The sequence below is a fragment of the Seriola lalandi genome, unplaced genomic scaffold, assembly GCF_002814215.2.
Source record: "Seriola lalandi dorsalis isolate HSWRI2012SDOR001 ecotype SW California unplaced genomic scaffold, Sedor1 jcf7180002053976, whole genome shotgun sequence".
Classification (NCBI taxonomy): domain Eukaryota; kingdom Metazoa; phylum Chordata; class Actinopteri; order Carangiformes; family Carangidae; genus Seriola; species Seriola lalandi.
The window spans coordinates 99073-121106 of record NW_019524529.1 but is presented as its reverse complement, the minus strand read 5'-3'; the positions used below and the strand labels follow the sequence as shown (position 1 = coordinate 121106).

At 40.1% G+C, this 22034-nt stretch overlaps 1 protein-coding gene across 2 annotated transcripts in view; it reads left to right on the top strand.

Annotated features, from left to right (window-relative positions):
- Positions 1-22034, top strand: part of kcnt1a (potassium sodium-activated channel subfamily T member 1a) — a 31145-nt gene that overhangs the window by 6792 nt on the left and 2319 nt on the right. For both annotated transcript variants that reach the window (XM_023402669.2, XM_087173015.1), the window contains exons 3-30: positions 3615-3694; positions 3902-4049; positions 5112-5159; positions 5567-5615; positions 5834-5893; positions 6242-6316; positions 6999-7082; positions 7555-7649; positions 8630-8810; positions 8895-9059; positions 9326-9462; positions 11606-11669; positions 11850-11958; positions 12630-12738; positions 13879-14028; positions 14388-14617; positions 14727-14943; positions 15458-15563; positions 15720-15892; positions 17213-17284; positions 17683-17817; positions 17962-18073; positions 18292-18393; positions 18646-18729; positions 18818-18946; positions 19692-19986; positions 20083-20145; positions 20246-20330. In XM_023402669.2, the coding sequence (XP_023258437.1) occupies positions 3615-3694; positions 3902-4049; positions 5112-5159; positions 5567-5615; positions 5834-5893; positions 6242-6316; positions 6999-7082; positions 7555-7649; positions 8630-8810; positions 8895-9059; positions 9326-9462; positions 11606-11669; positions 11850-11958; positions 12630-12738; positions 13879-14028; positions 14388-14617; positions 14727-14943; positions 15458-15563; positions 15720-15892; positions 17213-17284; positions 17683-17817; positions 17962-18073; positions 18292-18393; positions 18646-18729; positions 18818-18946; positions 19692-19986; positions 20083-20145; positions 20246-20330 (3357 nt within the window). The remainder of the gene's footprint in view (positions 1-3614; positions 3695-3901; positions 4050-5111; positions 5160-5566; positions 5616-5833; positions 5894-6241; positions 6317-6998; positions 7083-7554; positions 7650-8629; positions 8811-8894; positions 9060-9325; positions 9463-11605; positions 11670-11849; positions 11959-12629; positions 12739-13878; positions 14029-14387; positions 14618-14726; positions 14944-15457; positions 15564-15719; positions 15893-17212; positions 17285-17682; positions 17818-17961; positions 18074-18291; positions 18394-18645; positions 18730-18817; positions 18947-19691; positions 19987-20082; positions 20146-20245; positions 20331-22034) is intronic.

Sequence of the window (22034 nt, the reverse complement as noted above, 5' to 3'; positions counted from 1 at the left end):
GCTTATAATCTCCCGTAGGAATGAACTGACTCACGACGCAGCTACAGGTGTCCTGCACAATGGATCCGGACATCGTCATCCCGACCTGGGGCAATCCGTCTTTGGGCACTTGGAGGTCGGACACTTTTGGTAGTGATGCTGGGCAGAGGTGGGTCACGTAGGTGAGCTGGAGGCGCTGAGGGGGGCAGCGAGGGTGCGACACCGTGAGAAGTTTTTATCGATTGTATTTTTTGTTTTTCATCTTGAGACAGATTGCAGTTAAAGAGCTACACATGCAGATGCAGGATGGATGAGGTCAACAACCTCCGTTTGATAAGCGCGCCAAAAAAGCGCGCTGAGATGCACAGACATGACTGCGTGTTTATTTATTTACAGTGACTAGAGCCTGAAAGTCATTTATTTAGCCTGTTCTATTCGCGGACACATGTTCTACAACTACGTCTGTAATTATCAATTAGTTATTTTCTCAGTTAATCACTTTTGGCTCATAAAGTGTCAGAAAGCCAGTTTGCATCGTTGACTAGAGCTGTTTTAATAATGCCCATTCCTCCACTCCTGGAATGTTTGTATTTGTATTTTGCATTGTCAATTTAACAAAACAGTGTACACTGTTCATTCATTCATTTATTTATTTTACTTTGAAGTATTTCCTACATTACACTGGTTCAACCTTTATATGTAAGTGTCCTCTGTTTATCCTAATTTAAAATGATCTTCATTGCAAAAATTACATATTGCCATAGAACCATGAGCACATAGATGTGATCATCATTTGAGTCCATACATTTTATCATATTTTTTTTACATTAATTTATTTATGGAAGGTGATTTTGTTTTTGATTTTTTTAATTTGCAAAGTTAAAGTTTCATTCATGTAATTAAACTTTAAATTTGCAAAAAAACAAAACAAAAACATCACCTTTTAAGTTTTTTGGATTATGGTAGAAAACAGAGGAAACCCACATATGCAAACTTAAAAGGCATAAAAGGAAAGCAGAAGGGAAATGTGGGAGTGTAAGGAAGGGAAAGGATGTGGCGGGACAGGGAGGATCAGGCTGGTCCAGGTCATTCGTTTTTTGGACCTCTGTGTGACTGGATTTCAGATGGGTGTTTGATGATGCCGCAGAGGAGCTCGCTGGAGCTTGCAGAAGGTGGCTTTAGCTGAGCTTGGCCTCAGGTCAGCCTCACTGGTCTGTTTATACCTGATTAGCAGGTTCTGCGCTTCATGACACTGTATATTCTGTGTGGAGGCCCTTGGAAAAGCTACCACTTGCCTGCAGTATTTTCCAGGGATTCCCATGGCCTTGAGCTCCTTAAAGCATTTCTCTTTCATCTCATTGACACGTATACATCGTTGAAGCTCTCCCCTGGTTCTCTTGGATCTGCTGTCTCTCTATTCGGCATTTTCTTTCTTGTCATTGGTGACGATTTGAACAGTCTCTCCCTCTTGGGACTTATTATTGGCCATGGAGTTTCAATGTTTGTCTGGTGGTCTCGGTTTCAGGCTCCCAAACAGGGTTTCGTCCACCTGGGAGATGAAGGCCAGTGTATGGTACTGCTACCATGTTCCGCTTGAGCTCATGTTTCTGGATGCCTTTCTCATGGTCCTTGGTTTTTGGAGTCCAGGGCAACAGAGAAAGAACTAGTTTAAAAAAAAAAAACAACCCTTTTCTAGTTCTTCACTTCACAGACTTGATAATACAAGATAAATGTTTTTGTTCTAAGCGTATCTGTCTAAAACCCAGCGTCAAAGGAAACTGATGACATCACATGCCATTCGGCTGAGCAATGGTGGAATTGTGATCAGTCACTCAGTCAGTCACAGACATTCATGATTATAGGGCTGGTCCCACTGTTGCAGTCCAGCCAAAAATGGATTTAAAAAGTAATTGTTTTTTAAAATAGCTGCTGATTACTTTTCTGATCATCAACTAATCAATTAATCAACTAATCATTTCAGCTCAATTTTATAGAGTTTCATATTAGAGCTGTAACTAACACTTATCTTCTCATTACTTGTTTTGTCTGGCCAACAGTCCAAAACCCAGAGACATTCAGTTCACTGTCACATAAGACAAAGAAAGGCGGCAGCATTTTCAAGGTCATTTTTGCTCGAGAAGGGACATAGATTATTAATTGATAAATATTCTGTTGATCGACTAATTTATTTTTTGATTAATTGCTGTGGTGCCAAAACATGTTTTTCATGATCATAGTCACACTTGTTTTTACTTTCACTGTTTGTATCCAGAGCAACAGGTCTCTATCTGTTGTTGACGAACACCTCGCGGCGAACTGATTTGATAAACGCAGGCCTGTTTCAGAGCTGCAAAATGATCGCACTTGCAGAACTTCCTCAGCTGCAATTAGTCATTTTAAAAGATCGAATTACTCCCAGAGCTGCGCCTCTTATTGCCTGAAACTCCGATGTGACACCGCAGTATGACTAATGTCAGACTACTTCAGCTAGTAATTGTGCGCTCAACAGGAGCTGATTAAGGGTCATTACTTTCAACACTGTGTGTGTGTGCGCGCGCGCGTGTGTGAGAGTGTGTGTGGGTGATGAGGTGAGACACACAGACAGACAGACAGACAATGAGCAATCTGTAGCAACCTCATATGTGAGAGCCACCTCTCAGTGTAAGTGCCTTTACCTCCAGAGCTCTTCTCTGCCCTGCTGCTGGCCAGATGTGACAGCTGTTGATAGATCTTATCACAGAGGATTTGTCTTTCAGTGTTTTCTGTTTTCATATCTGAATGGCTTTCTCCGCTCTTTGGTGTGGTTTTACCATCGTGCAGACCTGAAATAGCTGTTTCAGTGCACGCCGCACGATATCTTTGCATCCAACAACCCACACTGCCTTTTCCTTCCCACTGTGAACCTTTCAGCCACGAGCCAGAACTTGGGATTACAGCAGCGGCTGCAGCAGCAGGAGGCGCAGCACTGCCTCACAAGCTTTTCAACCTTCCACATACTCTTCTAATCTGTCTTCCATTTGCACTCTCTCTTTTATTATGCCCTGTCTGCACTCTCCCCTGAAAGGATTATATATTAATAGTGTAAAGCTTGTCCTTGTGTTGCCAAGCTACCCACTGTATGAGTCGTGCTTATTCTCTTTGACTTCCCCCTTTCTCTCCTTCTGGGCTCTGCTCTGTTGTTGCACAGTTAATCTAATTTTATGTTTTTGTAATTGCAAGAAAGTTGTTCCTAATTTCTCACAGCCACAGCCACTCAACATGTTTATCATGAGGAAAAACTGGAATTAATTTGGCATTTTATTGTCATTCTTTACTCTAGCCGGAAAGTTTTTGTTCACTTGTTGTATTACATTTTATTCTGAGATTACATTAAAGCAAAACAGCCCAAATATTAACAGTGTGTCCTACAGCAACCCTGTCTTGTGATTGGGAAAAGAAAATCAGAGACACATAATTACCTAACTCTCCTAAGACACATGATTAGAAAAACAACGTTATGAATATTCATTCAGTGTAGAAATTGATATGCTGTGATATTTGACACTTTGAAACTGCTCCTAGAAATGTCTGCGCAGCTCTTTTTGTTTGTGCTGCTGATTCTTGAGTGACAGTTTCATCCCTGTCGTCCCTGTTAGGGTGCAGGTCGAGTTTTATGTGAATGAAAACACCTTCAAGGAGCGTCTGAAGCTTTTCTTCATCAAAAACCAAAGATCAAGTAAGTTTTTTGCTTAGCAACCATAGATTTAAAGAGAATTACCACTGTGCTGCATTTACTGTAAATCTACACACATGTAAACACATACAGACTGAAGTCTATTATAAGTCACAATAAGTCCTTTTTTCTTCTACACTGATTTTTTTGTTGCTTATAATCAAAAAGTTTTTTTTGTTTGTTTGTTTGTTTTTTTTAAATGTCTTTCAGGCCTGAGGATTCGTGTGTTCAACTTCTCCCTGAAGCTGCTCACCTGCCTGCTGTACATCATCAGAGTGGTGACAGACAACCCCGGTCAGGGCGCCAGCGCCAGCCACAGCGCAGGACAGCAGACTGCTCCCAATGGCAACAACAAATGGTTCGTTCACACTGAGAGAAAAGCCAAGTCAACAAACAATGAAAACAACAGAAGAACTAACATACAGTACAAAGGATGGATTAGTAAATGAAAAACAACCGAAAACAATGGCAATGTCATACATTATAGAAGAAGATGAGGTTTCTGGTCTTGAGGGCTTAAAGGCGCTGTTCTGGTATAAGAGGGAAGCACACCAGGGCCAATCAGCTCCTTTGAGTAGTTCATTGGTAATTTGGCTTGTTTACTTTGTCAACAAGTTGTCTCCAGAGTCTTTCATAAATATGTGTGCGATAAAAGTTGTCTTTCTGGCTGGAGGTTGTTTGCATCAAATAATATGCAAGTATGATTTATATTTTGTGCTGTTATTGTAAATACAGGATGAGTGAATGTTTTAATATTTGTAACTTGACTTGCCAGACTAGATGGAAATATGTGGCTGAACAGACAGTGCCAGTAGTAGTAAGTTGAACTGATATTTATCAAACCTGAAACAAATTATTTTTCATTTTAACCGAGCATTGAGCTACAGTGGGTCAAGAGTCTTTTACATGAGTATATCTGATATTGTATTGACACTCTGTCTACAAAGCTCCTTTCAGTACAGCCTTCTACTCAAGTACAAGAAACGTTTGAAGGGTGTCCTAGTGTACTCTGACTGGTAGACCACAGTGATTACAAACTCCACAACCAGTGATTTTTTTTTTTTATAGATCATAAACCTTAATATGAAAATGCTCTGAATCCACATAAGTTTTTTGTTGTTTGCATGGCAACTGGAACCAAAATAACATAGGATGTGTGCTGGTGTATTTGGTGAAACATGGTCTGAGAGGGGTAGTGCTTTATAGACTCTGGGCGGCCAGAGGAGAAAGACCAGGATTGGGCTTCAGTTTTATCTGGGTCTAACATCAAAAATTACAAGACGATGAGCCATGAAGGTGTAAAAGACTGATGGATTCACATAATTGAATTGGCATCGATGCAGATAACTTCACCACATGCTGTAAGTTCATCAACGTCTAATTCGATATCATGTTGTTCTCTTTTCCTTACCATCATCAGTGTTGACTGCCAGTGGAATGGATCAGTGCAGGACAGAGAAATTAACTGGTGAGCAGCAGAAGACGAGATTTCTGTTAATGAAGGCTAATTAGCACAACATTATGATGTCGCCTTTAGTAAGAGCAATATTCTCAGTTTGTTCTTTCAGCTCTTTGTTTGGGATCTTACCTCATTTTCTGCACTTACCTTATTACTTAACCTTCCATGCAATTTGTGTTTTGATTATGAGATCAGTGTTGTGCATTGTTACTTGGACACATTGTCATTTCTATTACCTCTCATTGTATTAATACTCTGCAAAAGATGAAATGACTGATAGCTTGGGTATCTGAATATCTTCTTTTGACGGTATTAATCTCTTACTGATGCTATAAAAATAGATCATTCTCTGATGTTGAGAATATTTATTGTTAACTGTGAATAAAAGTGTTGCTGTTGCATGCTGTGTCTGACAGGGAGTTGATCTTCTGGGTGGATAGAAAGGTTCCTGTCTGGGCCATTCAAGTGAGTCACAACAGAATATAGAAAAATAATGATAAACTTAATAAATTAACTGAAGTGATGAAATAGTTGATCACCTAATTTAAGCCACAGATGCTTCACCATCTAAATTAATATAAAAACACTGGTTTTAATTCTCATGAAATTGATTCTCAAATGGTTGTTATGTTTTAAATAATTTATGAGTTTGAATTGATAATTTCCTGTTTTGGTTTGCACAGGTGAGTGTGGCCATCATTAGTTTCCTGGAGACTATGTTACTGATGTATCTGAGCTACAAGGTAAGACACACACACACACACACACACACACACACACACACACACACACACACACACACACACACAAAACACAGACTTCAGGCACATCAGCATGATTAATACAGTCTGTACAATTAGTCACTTACAGTCTGTGAGATTGACAATCCATAAGTGGTGTAATTATCCCAAGTCATTTGTCACGGCTACATTATGGATAGACGGTAATTACAGGATCTGGTGGAGGTGAAGGATTAAGTGGTCGTGGAAAGTGACAGACGACAATGAAGAAATGTATCTTTGCAGTGACTCACTGTCTATTGTGCGCGCAGATAAAAGAGTTAAAAAGCCTGTGTGTGTTTTTCATTTTAGGGGAACATTTGGGAGCAGATATTCCAGGTGTCCTTTCTTCTGGAGATGATCAACACAGTTCCCTTCATCATTACAGTAAAACTTTTAACTTTATAATGTCTGTTTCTTGTCTGGAATATGTCATAGTCTGTCTTTTGTAGCAGTATGTCTTTCACATGTTGTCTGATGTGTCCTGTCAGTCTCTGAACTATAACATGTACATACTGTAACTCTGCACCAGTCATTTTGGGTGAGAAGTGTTATAATAGCGGGTTGTCAATCAAAAATTGACAACCTGCTATTATCAACATTTTAGTTCATCCAATGCTTTAGTTTATGACCAAATATCTGCACACCTATTAACATTCCCATCAGCCTCAGCTGTACTTGCTAATTAGTAAATACTACACAAAACTAAGATGGTGAACATGGTCAAAATATGCTAGGCATCAGCATGTTGACATTGTCAGTGTGAGCGTGTTAGCAAGCTGACATCAAATCACTGTTGTGGCAAAGTACAGTCTGACAGAGCTCGTGGCTGTAGACTGTTAGTCTTGTTTTCATATCTGTACAATGTGAGCCAAGAATCAAAAGTATCAAAAGCCAGACCAATATTCTACAAATGTAGAAAAACGACAACAAACTGCAGGAAAACCAGTCATTTTGAGTGTTAAAATGTTTAATAGCAAGAGCAGGTTGTAATTTCCACTTGTGTGCAGTTTGTGATGTGAGACTGACATCACTGAGGAAATGTTGAAGTGTTTCCCTGTTTCCTCAGATCTTCTGGCCCTCTCTTCGGAACATCTTCATTCCCGTGTTCCTCAACTGCTGGCTGGCCAAATGTGCTCTGGAGAACATGATTGTGAGTCAAAAGCTTTAACTTAATGGTCTCTGTTAATGACCTGTTTTTAATCAACATTTTAATGACTTTGTTAAAGCAAGACGCTTCGAGCCACACTATCCTAGATCAGTTGACATTTTACGACACTGATTAAGACAGTGCGGCTGCTGCTGTTGACAACAGCGCATCCGTCTCCTGCTCTGCTTCTGCTCTGACTGTGTGCACCCTGGAGCGTTTTCCACTGAGGGATTATCTGCAGCCCTCTGTATTTTATCATGTTTTGTATTTCACGCTGTAATGCTGCTGCAAGGAGCATAAAACCATTTGCAATAAACAGCTAAACTAATTATGTGAATGATTCCTGGTACAATAATTGACAGAAATGTTTTATAAATCCAAGTTTAATGTCTGTTTTTGATATGGGTATGTACTCTATATCCTGGAGTTTGTAGCTTCAAATGTTGATGAAAGCATGTTGTTCGTTATGTTGTAGAATGATGTCCACAGGGCGATCCAGAGGACAAACTCAGCCATGTTCAACCAGGTCCTCATTCTCATCTGCACCTTACTCTGCCTGGTCTTCACTGGGTGAGGCGGCTTCTTCAAGGATTTTTTTAGCTTTAGTTTTAGTTTGAATCACTTATTTAATCTCTTTGTATTATCAATATACCTGTATTTGATTATTAATTTATAACCCTTTAGTAGTACATTACGTTATAATGTTATAACGTGTTATATATCTAATGTTTTTGTCCGTATCAACACCTCTCTAAAATTTTATTTTATTTATGTCATGCTTTTGTTAATTTAAAAAGAAAAAAAAACTTTATAAGTTGCAGAGCTGCTGTTACATTGGAGACTTGTATGACAGTGGAGATACTTATTCTATCTTTGATAGTGTATAGCTTTTTGTACAGTGATGAACTAGTAACCATTAGATGCTTCCCTGGCATATTATTATATTTTTATTTATGTTTGTCATAAAAGCAACAAGGAAAATTTGAATTTTTTGTGGAAAGGAGGAAATGCAGGTGGCACTTTCTTTTTTGGGTTTTCCTAATGATTTCCAAATAATTTTTGTTTTGTGCAAGTTTTGTAGAAAGAACCGTGTTAGTTGGTTCTAATTAAGGGGAAAACAGAGTGCTCAGTTGGCACACATGCAATTAATTCAAAATGCCTCGAGAGCGCAACAGACTGATTATTTCTCTGCAGGTCAGTTGAACATGGAAAAAATGTGAAATCATTTTGCCCTACAGGCAAACATGCATAAAGAACAAAGTTTCCAACAATAAATTAATAATTGATAAATATTCATTTGGGTTTAAATGGAGCAGCTCTTTCCTCAGGGGATCAATACTAACCTCAAGAAACAAACTGAACTGGATTAGTCTCAACAACTTTTTACACTTTATTGCAATTGTTTCATTTATCATTTATATTTTTTAAATATCTATTATTTATTGATACATTCAGTTGTACTTTTGAATCATCAGACAGCCTGTCACTGTTTGATATGATTAGTGCATGGTAGTCATTAATGCTAACTTTGTGTTGTGTTGTGTGTGCAGCACATGTGGAATCCAGCATCTGGAACGAGCAGGCAAGAACCTCTCTCTCTTCAATTCCTTCTACTTCTGCATCGTCACCTTCTCCACCGTGGGCTTTGGAGACGTGACTCCCCGCATATGGCCCTCCCAGCTGCTGGTAGTCATCATGATCTGTGTGGCTCTGGTGGTGCTGCCTCTGCAGGTAGGAAGACCATGAAATAATGTGGGGTAACGTTTCACTGTTTATTTTGTGAGTTGTTGTTTTGCTGAGCTTGTTGTGTATCAGTTTGAGGAGCTGATCTACCTGTGGATGGAGAGGCAGAAGTCTGGAGGGAATTACAGCCGCCACAGAGCACAGACAGAGAAACATGTAGTACTGTGTGTCAGCGCGCTCAAAATAGACCTGCTCATGGATTTTCTCAATGAATTCTACGCTCATCCCAGACTGCAGGTACCAAGATGCAGTGTGTCATACGTGGCAGGAAATTACACGGATGCATTTTTATACTCCAGAATACAGATCTAGGATGTGATAATACTCTGTAAAGTGTGTTTCTAAGGATATTTAAATAAAAAATACCTCCTGTGATTAAGATAATACAGTACCTGAGACAAATAAGGAAATTTATAGGCAGATTTTGTGACTTTACAATGTTCTGCTTGATTCTCCATGCATTCCACTGTAGATACTGATGTGATTGTTGTGTAATCTTAAAGGATTACTATGTGGTGATCCTGTGCCCAAGTGAAATGGACCTGCAGGTGCGGAGAGTGCTGCAGATCCCTCTGTGGTCACAAAGGGTCATCTATCTGCAAGGATCCGTTCTCAAAGACCAGGATCTGCTGAGAGCCAAGTAAGTGACTCACTTGGTCAGTCCACTACTTTTGTCCAGACTGAAATATCTCAATGACTATTGGATAGATTGCCATTAAATTTGTTCAGACATCCATGGTGAAGCCTGCTGACTTTGGTGATCCCCTGACTCTTCCTCTAGCAACACCAGCAGGTCAAAAGTTACATTCATCCAGTTAAATTTATCTCAGTATCTACTGGATTCATTGGCAGAAAAGTTTGCACAGGTGTTTGTATTTCTCACAGGATGCATCCTAATTTTTTTCATCATCCCCTGACTTTTCCTTTTGTGCCATCATCAAGTTTACATTTGTGGTTATAAGAGAAATGTCTCAACAACATGTTTGATGGATGATGCCATTAAACTTGGTACAGATGTTCATATTCCACACAGGATGAACCGCAACAACAGTTTTGCTGATAACTTTTCAATTAGCGCCATCATCAGGTCAAAATTTTAATTTGTGCAATACTTTGCTTTATGACAAATACCTGTACAACTAAAAACATGTTACATGTAACATGGTTATTCATCTGTCTCCCAAAACAGAGACATTTATTTTAAATGTAGCTTTCCACATCTGCATCATACAGCCTCACACTCTCAGGTAATATACTCAGCTGTTTGGCTGTGTAGTCTGTTGAATGTGCAGCAGAAATGTGGGTGATTGAAACCAGCGTGAACTCAGTGTGATGAAGAACATGAGGACTAGCATGATGACATTGCTTTGTGACTGACCGTGACTATTCTGAGAAATAACACTAATGGGTCTTAATGGTCTAATTGCTGTGATTTAAGGTGAAACAAATGGATCTAATTTTGCTATCTTCATTACCAATAGGCTTACTGGGGAGATGATAGATGTTAGTGGTTGGCCTGAACAGTGACTCCATCATTTATGCACAGCTGCACAGCTTTGTCTCACATCAGATTGTCTATGCTGGATGTCAGCATTTTATTTTTGCCTTCAGGGATTGGAATAAGTAATTGCTGCAAAGCACAAAGCTCCCATCAGTAGGATGTGAATCTCTATTATCCTTCTTTTCCTTGATATCACCCCTTTCTTAGTAAATAGGCTTGTCAGAGCTATTGTGTGGCCTCATGCTCAGACAACATTGTAATTATTCATTCAAGCTATACTGTTTCTTTTGCGACTCAGCCGTTAAAAGGAGCACTCTCTCTGTGGAAAGCAAGCATGATCTGTCTCACATTCGTCAGATCATGTTTAGGCATAAAAGTTTTATGAATGACACTGTGGAAAATTTGAAAGGATTAAAAAACTGCTGTCAATCTCTATGTGAAGTCAAGTTTATTTCTGTTGCCTTAATCGCATCTTTGGTAGTAGTCACAGTTGAATAATGTCTTCTGTGGTTCTGGAGGAATGCTTGTTCAGAATATAACCCAGATGAGTCTCTAACAAAAAGATGCTGCATTATGGGAAATGTAGGATCCAAAATTTGTGGTGCTTTGGAGCTATACAAGGAAAAAAATGATCTCTGCTGCTTCAATTTGACCATTCATGTTTTTATCTGTCTCTTGCGAGTCTACCAACCTTGCGTTAGTGTGATACTAAAACAACAGAAAGCAAAGGCATGAAATAGGATGGCAAAAGAACACAATAAAAAAACAAACAAAAACAGCTTTGTGATCCTCACTTGTAGAGTTACGCCTGCAGTTGTACCATATGGTATGGAAAACCTGACAACAAAATAAGTACTACTTTGATGAAAATGTGTTATATAACTTCTCTGCATACATTTGGCAAGGATTCGTGCAATTAGAGGTAGAGACTGGGTGTGTGTCTAGCTTACATCCTGCATCTGGCTCCATTTCAAATCCTCCCACACTTGTTTTGCATTCTGCACTCTCCTGGCTGTGTTAATCATATGCAAAAAACAGTTCCACTTTCACTGCACATACATAGTGTGGAGCATTTGTGGATGGTCTTTTGTGTGTCCGTCTATATGCAATTTTAAACTGAATATCAAATCAGTGGATGCTGCCGTTAACACCTCTGACTGTTCAAAGGTCATTTCAGTTGCGGGTGGATTGGCTGACTCTTTTGCGTTAGGGTTTGTGATTTTTTTTTTTCTGCTGTTCTGTAATAATGTAATTTGCCTTTTTTTTCATGTCACCTCTGCAGAATGGATGACGCAGAGGCTTGTTTTATTCTAAGCAGTCGTAACGAGGTAGATCGCATGGCTGCGGTAAGAAGAACAACTTATCAACTCTCTGCCTCTTTATCAATCATGAATTGTCATTTATTTGTTAACACAAACTTGGCTCATTAATGCTGTCGATTATGAAGCCAATTACTAATAAATTAAAGGAGATGAATCTATAAATGTAACAGTGAAAATGCATTATCTTTCACTGTTTCTACTCAGGACCATCAGACCATCCTGAGAGCCTGGGCTGTGAAGGACTTTGCTCCTAATTGCCCCCTTTATGTCCAGATACTCAAACCTGAAAATAAGTTCCATGTTAAATTTGCAGGTGAGAGTTTTTAAACCTTCAGTGAAATGCTACATTCACGTTACACTCCTGAAAGAAATAGTTCAAAATAGTTTTCTGAAAAGCACTTATTTGCTTTCCGGCCAAGAGTTAGATGAAAATACCACTTCATCCTCACCACATAATAAAGATACCACTCTCATATTTCTGTGTTAAACAGTATCAATACTCTTATTTTAACAGTGGTTCACAAGACTGGATGGCTGGTGAGCACAGTGGAGCATTTAGCAGCTAAAAAGCCAGAGATGTCCCTCAGGAGTGGGTGGAGACTAAAAGCAGAGCTAAAGACAGTGTATATAAAACTCAACTTCCAATGAACTCCACTGTTGCTCTGTTACTGCTGGATGTTTAATATACATTTGATACAAATTTAGCCAGATTTAGAGGTGTTGGTAGGTGTATTTTTGAAGGTTAGAGAAAGTTACTCTTCAAACTAAACTTTATTGATCTCACGCTAAGTTAAATGACTCTCATTACTCAATGGACAGATAAGAGTCAGGTATCACTATCTTTTCTTGACCAAAAGCAAATAAATATATTTTCCAAAATGTCCAAATTTTTCACCTATGAAGCATCTTTCCTGTGGAATACCATATCATAACTTTTACTTCTTGGGCAGCTCCTCTGATCAGCTCGTTTTCTTCTGCTTTCAGATCATGTTGTGTGTGAAGAAGAGTTCAAGTACGCCATGTTGGCTCTTAACTGTGTTTGTCCTGCCACCTCCACCTTGGTCACACTGCTTGTACACACCTCTCGTGGACGGTCAGTCATCTTGCCTAACCAGGCCTCCTCAGGCTTTTTGATTTCTCCTTAGTGTGATCACAAAGATCAAATTTCTTTCCATGTTCATGTCTGCTGATGTTTATATATATATATGTATATATATATATATATATATATATTTAGCTTCCATAAAACTGGCGCAGAGCGAGAATGAAGAAGCAAGCAAGGAACAAAATCTTAGTTCATTGTTGAACTCAGCAGGACATTGAGAGAAAAGATGCATTAAACCAAAAGAGAGAACAGGCGTACATTGATTTCTGAGGATGTGTTCCCTGTTAAACTGTGTGAAAAGCTCTCGGGGGGGAAAATGATTTTTCACAGCATGCAAACAGCAAACTTTTAAAAGCTGATGTAAATGGTAACCGCCTTTGAAGGGACTTAATGGCCCTTTAGCACTTCCTGTGTTCCTGAAAACTCTTTAGAAAGTAGAGCTTTGTGTATTTTTATAGACGTACAGGTTTTGAGATTGCACACCTTACCCCCAAAGGTGTGTATGACTGTTGTCTGATCTGTATATAAGGGAGTACGTTCATGCACATGTGCCCTTGTATATGTGTTTACATGGCATGTGTGGGCGTATTTGAGTTCACAAGATACATTTAGAGACATGCATCTCATCAAGGGCATTTAGAGGGAAACACATTTGACTCAGTGATATTGATAATAATGAGCATATTGTTTTGCCTTTCACAATGAGTTACTGCATAGAAACCACAAATTGTGAAACATGATTTATAAGCATGTAAGTATGTAAACTGCTTCCTTGCGCATCTCTCGTAGCCCATTAAACTCCATCAAAGTGCTTGAGTAATTAATGTAATTACCGAAAGTCATTACAACGGGCATATAAGAGCCAAGCTGACTGACTGACAGATGGATGAAGCCGTCTGCTTTCATTAGCTGTGAGACCCAGCATCACCCGCTGGAGGGGATGTGGGGAGAGGAGGTGGAGAGTTTTCCCTTTGTGAATGATAACAATGATTGATCATGAATAGATATTCTCATAAACTCAGAGACTGCATGTACATCAGCATACATTGTTAATTTCTAACACTTTAAAAGGTATCAGGTTTACTGATCCATTCTACATTTGATTGTATTTTCTCTGAATGAATGCAGAGAAGGACAGCAGTCGCCGGAGCAGTGGCAGAGGATGTACGGATGTTGCTCTGGCAACGAGGTGTACCACATCCGACTGTGCGACAGCAAGTTCTTTGGGGAGTATAATGGCAAAAGCTTCACATATGCCTCCTTTCACGCTCACAAGAAGTGAGTTGACATGTAAGCTAAAGCATCTTTTTCAGATGCTGACAAGTTGGAAATACCTCACAGCATTTACAGGGATTGCTGTTTGTGGATTTGAGTATGCATGATTAAGTACAGCAGCATTTTTTTGTCTCATCTTAGTTTAATATGATTATCATACAGATAAATAAACGCAAAAAGAGCAAAACTTAACATTTTGATTATAGAGAGCACAAATAAATGTTGAAGAATTCCTTTGAGCCTCAAGCTTCAGTTCATAGCTATCAGGTCTTGTGTTTTCATGGGGTAAAATGTAATGAGACAGTTTTGTTGTCAGATATTTGCCTCTAGTAATATGCTAACAGCAGGTATGTGATGTCCAGGTACGGCGTGTGTCTGATCGGTATAAAGAGGGAAGACAACAAGAGCATCCTGCTGAACCCTGGCCCGCGCCACATCATGGCTGCCACCGACACCTGCTACTACATCAATATCACTAAGGAGGAAAACTCAGCCTTCATCTTTAACCAGGAGGAGAGGAAGGGCCGCCCTGCCGGGGGAATGTACGACGGACCCTCACAGCTTCCTGTGCACAGCATCATCGCTAGCATGGGTGAGAGAGGAGGCAGTATGTGATCAAATGATCCTGTTGGTGAGAGAGATCTGAAAGGTACTGATGAATTTGATGAAACTGAGGAGATGTTGGTTGTATATATTTATAGGTACTGTTGCCATGGATCTTCAGAACACGAGTCCACCTGACGTCTCAGGGGATAAACTGGTCCCGCCTACAGTAAACGGCACAGGGAGCCGCCGGCCGAGCATCGCTCCGGTTCAGGAGCTCGCTGACTCGTCCTCAATCCTGCCATGCGACCTCCTCAGTGACCAATCAGAAGATGACTCCGTCTTCACAGATGACAAAGACCACTCATCTACTGAGTGAGGATTATATTTCTGTGTGTGTCTTAATACCTGTTCCTTAAAAACCCAAACAAAAGGAGGCAGAGCATGACTAAAGATATAAACGTCTTTTAGTTTGTGTGTAAACTGATCTTTTAGTTCCACAGTCAGTCTCAGTCAGTTGATGCTGTTGCATCTCTGGTTAAGACAAAAACATCTGCTCAACTTGCAAAATGCAATATGTAAATTCAGCAAACAATCAGACTGACTCCAACTAAATGTTGTTTGTTTAACACTATGCAACCTCCCTAAATATCTGTACAAAACAGAGAAAAATATTTTCCTTACCTGTTCTGTGACTAGTTTACCCAGCATGCAGTTGAACTTGAAAGCACTGTTGGCTAATTTCCAAGGCAGCATGAATAAATGAGTAGATTCTGCATATTCTGAAACATACCGCTAATTGTTCTCTTAACGTCTTGGAAATAAGCTTGAAACTGACCCGTATGTTTCCATCGAATGTGTCATTCATGATTTTTGGATTTGTTGCCAGGTACGTGAAAGGTTATCCCCCTAACTCTCCGTACATTGGGAGCTCGCCCACCTTGTGCCATCTGTTGGCTGAAAAAGCCCCGTTCTGCTGCCTACGACTGGACCAGGTGGGCAGTCGCTGTTCCTCCAACTTAGTCACTCACTTACTTACTGCCTCAATCATTCCTTACTGTACATTTCCTCCGCTGTCTCTCTGTCCTCCACTTGATAAAAGCAAACCAAAAATACCTGCCTGTTTTTTTTTTTCTTCGCTCCCTCTTCAGGGTTGCAGGCACAACAGTTTTGAGGATGCCAAGGCTTATGGTTTTAAAAACAAACTCATCATTGTGTCCGCGGAGACTGCGGGGAACGGTCTCTATAACTTCATAGTGCCTCTCAGAGCTTATTACAGACCCAGGAAAGAACTCAACCCCATTGTCTTGCTGCTGGATAACCCGTGAGTTCACTTTAAAACACACACACACATTGCTCCTTTCTCTGCCCTTCATTCTGTCTTTCACTATTTCACGGTGGGAAACGTTAGAGCGCTAATAGCTCACGTCAGCCGAGCACTTAGGACAAGGCTGCGGAGGTGGGACTTCATTGTCATTTCTGATGTTAGGTTAGTGATGCCGCTCACAGTGACAGAGTGTTTTGAGCAACAAAGAAAATAAAAACGCTGCTCTCTGTATCTCCAGACAGTTGTCATGGCAACTTGCTTTGCCTTGAACCTGACTAATATATATTGCTACGAGGGGAGAAAAAGATGGAAAAAATGATTCCTTTGAAGAACACCAAGCAGGCTTTCATCGACAGCCCTGATGTGTCCCTTTTCAGCCCCCACATGCGAGCTCTCAGGACGCTCATAGAAACACGCACATAACAATAAACTCTCCCTCCATGCATCACTCTCTCCCTCCCTCTCCCTATCGCTTTCGCACATGCACAAACATAAAACACCCACACACTTGGATATGCAGTTCAGGCACTTACCACAGCCTTGGGTCTCTAGTCGCCAGGACTGGGCAGATGCATAAAGTAATGTTCCATCATATGTGGTGTTAGAGGACAGGCAGAAATAAAGCGATTAAATCTCTCGGAGTGCACACAGCAACAGATGGACTCATCCCTCAGCCTAAAGACACTCTAAGTAGGAAGTTGAACTAGCATAGAGGCTCCGGAGGCTCTGATACTTACTGTTGCACATCATCACATAGTAACCACATACATTCCTAAAGCAGTTGGAAAGTAGTTTGAGTGCAATTAGTGTGTAGTTGGCCAAAAATCTTCAATAAAGTCTTTTTTCTTTGCTGGATGCAAATGTTGGAGTAGAGCTGCTGTATGGAGTAGCAACTGACAAATTATCTATATATATATATATCTATATGATATATACTTTTTATATAGTTCATTAATTTTTATTTCTGTGTCTGGCCCAACTGAAATATCAAATGTCAAAAACAATACAACACATCTTCAGGTAACACATGTACAAAACTAACTTCATTTCAGTTAACATCTGTTATTGACCAAGACTGAAAATAAATTGCGCACCGAGCAGAAAAGAAACGCTACAAGTCCAAAGTTTATCTCTTTCAGCCTTTGTCCAAGTAACTGACAAACTTAAATATTTCTTATCTGAATACCCAGTTTAGAATTAGTGCGTCATGTTTAAACAAACTATTTATTTTTCTAATCTCACCAAACCATGTGTTTTTTTGTAAATAAAAGAAACATAAAGGAACAAATTTTTCTATATCATCTATGTTTCTTGTAGTCCAGATAATCACTTTCTGGAGGCCATCTGCTGTTTCCCTATGGTCTACTACATGGCTGGGAGCATAGACAAGTAAGACTGTCGTAAAATCTTCTGTTTTTCATTAAAATTTCATTTTACATTTATTTTTTCTCATTTATATTGAAGGGGAGTATGTGCTTCTTTGAGATTTAATTGTACAGTAGGTTCCTCTGTTGTTACACTCATTGTGTGTGGGTTTATTTTACTATATTTGTTGGGTCTGAACACCAGGAGCCCGCTGTAACTTGTGGTGTCAGACAGTTTTGTAGAGACCAAAACGCCCGATCCCACAAGTTAAAACGGCTGTTTGAGTGTAAAGACTTGGTTTTATGGTTGAGGTTCGAATTAGGTTTTGGTTAAAGGTTAAAGGTTGATGGTTAAGGTTAGGATAAGGGGCTAGGGATTGCTTTATGTCAGTGACTGTGTGTGTGTGTGTGTGTGTGTTTCAGTCTTGACAGCCTGCTGCAGTGTGGCATTATCTACGCCGATAATTTGGTTGTTGTGGATAAAGAGAGTACGATGAGTGCCGAGGAAGACTACATGGCTGATGCCAAAACTATTGTCAATGTACAGACGATGTTCAGGTAATCACATCAGTTTATCGGCTCAATAGAGGCTCAATAGATCAGAGATAACAGCAGCATTTGCTAAAATTACTTTGAAAGTTTGGAAATAAATTGTGATATTAAGTCACATTTTCTGATTCATGTTTTTCTCTCCTGTCGCAGGTTGTTTCCCAGTCTCAGCATCATCACAGAGCTTACTCATCCATCCAACATGAGATTCATGCAGTTCAGAGCAAAGGACTGCTATTCACTGGCTCTCTCCAAGCTGGAGAAGGTGAGACATTACAAGAGGGCTTACACTGAATCACACAGTATGAATAACAGGAATTTTGAAGAGAATATAACATTTTTTTTTTCTTTTTTTAAGTAGCTGGTCTTGACACTGTTATTATGTTTGCCATTTCCATGGGACTTTGTACACTGCCAAGAAAGTGACAGACCTGTAAATGTTGTTCATCGTTGCTTTGCCTTTGTCCCGGGTCTCTCTGACAGAAGGAGCGAGATAAAGGCTCCAACTTGGCCTTCATGTTTCGCCTACCCTTCGCTGCAGGCAGAGTGTTCAGTATCAGCATGCTGGACACTCTGCTCTATCAGGTTGGTACACACCTACAGGTAACCGCTTAGTCTCAGATGACTCTTTTTAATATCAGGTGAAAGGAATGGATGTGTCTTAAAGCAGCAGAGAAACAGTATCGCCTGAGGAAACAGAGCAGCTGCACCAACATTGAGCGAAAGTGCCCTCTTGTGTTCAGTCACTGACACAGAGTGCGCTCTGGTTTACTTATAAGCACAGTGTTCATACAAAGTTATAGTTACAAAAGTGATTTTTCTGTGTTTGCATGTCAGTCTTTTGTGAAGGACTACATGATCCTCATTGCGAGGCTGCTGCTGGGACTGGACACCACTCCCGGATCAGGATACCTCTGTGCTGTGAGTGACATACAGCAGTTATGATCTGAAACAGTACCAGACTCCAGTCAACTGAACTAATAGTATACCCATTTATCTCTTGTTCCAGATGAAAGTGACAGAGGAAGATCTATGGATTAGCACTTACGGCAGACTGTTCCAGAAACTCTGCTCCTCTAGTGCCGAGATTCCCATCGGGATCTATCGGACAGAATCCCACATTTTCTCTACATCTGAGGTGAGGAGGATACTATAAGCAGTATCAAGCTAAATATCAAACTGCAATGCAAAATCATTTCTATATTTATTCATTTCAAATAAGCTTGTAGTCCCTGGTTTTTAGCAGAATATATAACAGGACTGTGAGTCTGTAGTCACGCCAGCAGCTGTGTGAGGCTGTTTTAAACACAGGAGTGCTTTGAGTAAATAGTCATTAGTAGCGGACGAAGTACTCAGACCTTCTATTTAAGTAAAAGCTCATTTAATTCAAATAAACTTAAAGTACCAAAAGTTAAAGTCCTCATTGTGCAAAATGGTCCATTTTAGAATGATATATATTATATTTTTGGATTATAATTATTTGATGTAAGCATCACTAATGTTGCAGCTGATAATTGTGGGGCTTATTGTAACAGCTTTATGTGCTGTTGTGTAGCTTAATCTATAATAATGAGAACTACAGCTAAAGTAAGCTAAATTATTTTCCTCTGAAATGCAGTGGAAGAGAAATATAAAGTAATGTAAGTTGGAAATTACCTCAAAATTGCACTTAAGCGCAGTATGTGAATAATTATGTTTATAAACCAGAATACTAAATATATTTAGCCTAATGATGAGACTACATGAGCCAAAGTCATTAAGATATGTTTCCCGGGAACTAAAAATCATCATTACGTCATCTAAGAATTATTAGAGAATTATTGTTGCTTTTATTATGATGAGCACTCTGGCTGTAGAGGTAACTTCCTGTCTCAACACCCCAGTCTCAGGTGTCAGTCAGTGTCGACGACTGCGAGGACACCAAGGACAGAGGGGACGAGTCTCGTGCCAACGACCAATCAGATCACCCCCTGCTGAGGAAGAAGAGCATGCAGTGGGCGCGGCGGCTCAGTAAGAAAAGCGTGAGGTGGCAGGGGGCGAGTCGCGACTCGAGCAAGGACCACGCCCAGCGCATCGCCCAGCAGCGCCTCAACCTCTACCGACGCTCCGAGAGGGAGGAGCTGTCTGAACTGGTCCGCAACCGCATGAGGCATCTGGGCCTGCCCACCTCAGGATATGGTGAGGATGGAAGCCAACTACTCATTGCCTTCCTTTCCCAGACTTTCACGTCTGCTTCATAAGTTTGTCTGTTTCTTGTCTAACTGTTATTTGTAGAAGACCTGACTAATCTGACAGCCAGCGACGTCATGAACAGAGTCAATCTGGGCTACTTACAAGGTCAGCATTTAAATCTTGATCCTATGGCAGGTATTAGATCATAACATCTTCATACAGATGTGACTGCTCCAGTTTGCTGACTGTGGTGTTTCTGTTTCAGATGAACAGAATGATCACCAAAACACCCTGTCGTATGTCCTGATCAACCCTTCTCCTGACACCAGGCTGGAGCTCAATGACATTGTGTAAGCATTACTGCTTTCTGTTGCTCCCAACTTACCTTATAACATATGATTAGCACTGCTGTTTACCTCTCAGCTCTCTCAAAGCTGTCTTATTACTGGATATGTTTGCATGTGTGTTACTGGGTACATTTAGTCAGAAATGAATCCAAGTGATAATCAAAGCAGATTAAATTCAAGTCACTATTACATGCCTTCAGAGAGACTCCTGGGTCTGCACACATCTACTTGAACTCAGTCACACAGGCTTGTGCTCCTTCTCGACCACTGCATTCCTCCAAGGCGTTCCTCCATGCCACCCCTGCACACACGCCAATCTCAGTCCAGACTGTTTTCGTCTGTGGTTCCCCGAAGGTGGAACAAGCTAGTGAATGCTATCGGAGGCGGGTCGTCCCTCTCTGCCTTCAAGAATCTCTTGAAGACTCATCTCTTCCGAGAGCACCTCTTCACACCCAAACATGCCAAGCTAGCACTTACTGTGCACTTTGGGTGCACTTCTTTACGTATTCTTCTTGCACTTCACCTTATTGAACAGATTTAATTCTTTCTTCAAGGTCTCCTACTGCACTGAAGCTTGAGTGTTGTCCCTCACTTGTAAGTCACTTTGAATAAAAGTGTCTTTCAAATGAGTAATTGTAAATGTTTATGAAAAAAAAGGTTTGATGCAAAAAAAATTGGCAAAACACTGATTTTTTACATGTAATTTATATAAAATCACTTAAGGGAAAAAAAAAAAAAATATATATATATATACAACTTTGTCAGTGTAATTTGCTTTACTCATATTTTCATACATTCATAAATCACTTAAAGTCTCACTATTCAATATTTTATTATAAACAGATGAAGCAATTAGGAGCAAATGATTACGGGCATGTGATGAACCCACCGATAATCATCCTCTCATTCTGTCTTACTGTCTTACAGCTCATTGTTTTGGTTTTTACAGGCTGCAACTTTACTCTTATCAACCTTGTTTTCAGCCGCAGCAGGTGGTGCTCTTCAGCTGAAAAGTGGATGATAAACAGACCGTCGCTTCCTGCTCAGCAACAAATGGCAACAAACAGACAAAGTTAGCGACCATCTGGTGAACATAGTGAAGCATTTAGCAGCTAAAGAGCCAGATATTTACTCCAGTGGAGACCAAATATAGCTCGAAGAAGAGAGAATGTTGGTCTTAAATTCATCAGGTGCCAAAAGAAACAGGACTCCTAATTAATACTAATGTTGTTTCATGTTTGCTGGATGTGTAATAAGCACCTATTAGGTGCACTAACAGGTTAGCCTCAACAGCTTTATAAGGTGATAATTTATCTGTGACAAAATAAATAAAATAAATTAGTTTATACTGATTTAATAAAGAATGTGCTTAACCATATATTTTTTGTGTATTATTTTGGAAAGATTATACATTTACAGGAGAGTGAGGTAAGTGAACAGGGCATCTATCAGTATCCATGGTGACAGCTGTCTCCTGCTCATGATGGATAGCGGCGAGTGCATCCCACAGTTTGTTTATTTAGCTCCTCTTCTTTAAAGCAGAGTGACCTTCATGGCTCCTGTAGTGAAGGGTTGGTGAGTGGGGATTGGTATAGGAAAGTGCCCGAGTGCAGGTGCTCCCATGTGACAACACTCACCTGCCCTCTCTCTCTCTCTCTCTCTCTCTCTCTCTCTCTCTCTCTCTCTCTCTCTCTCTCTCTCTCTCCC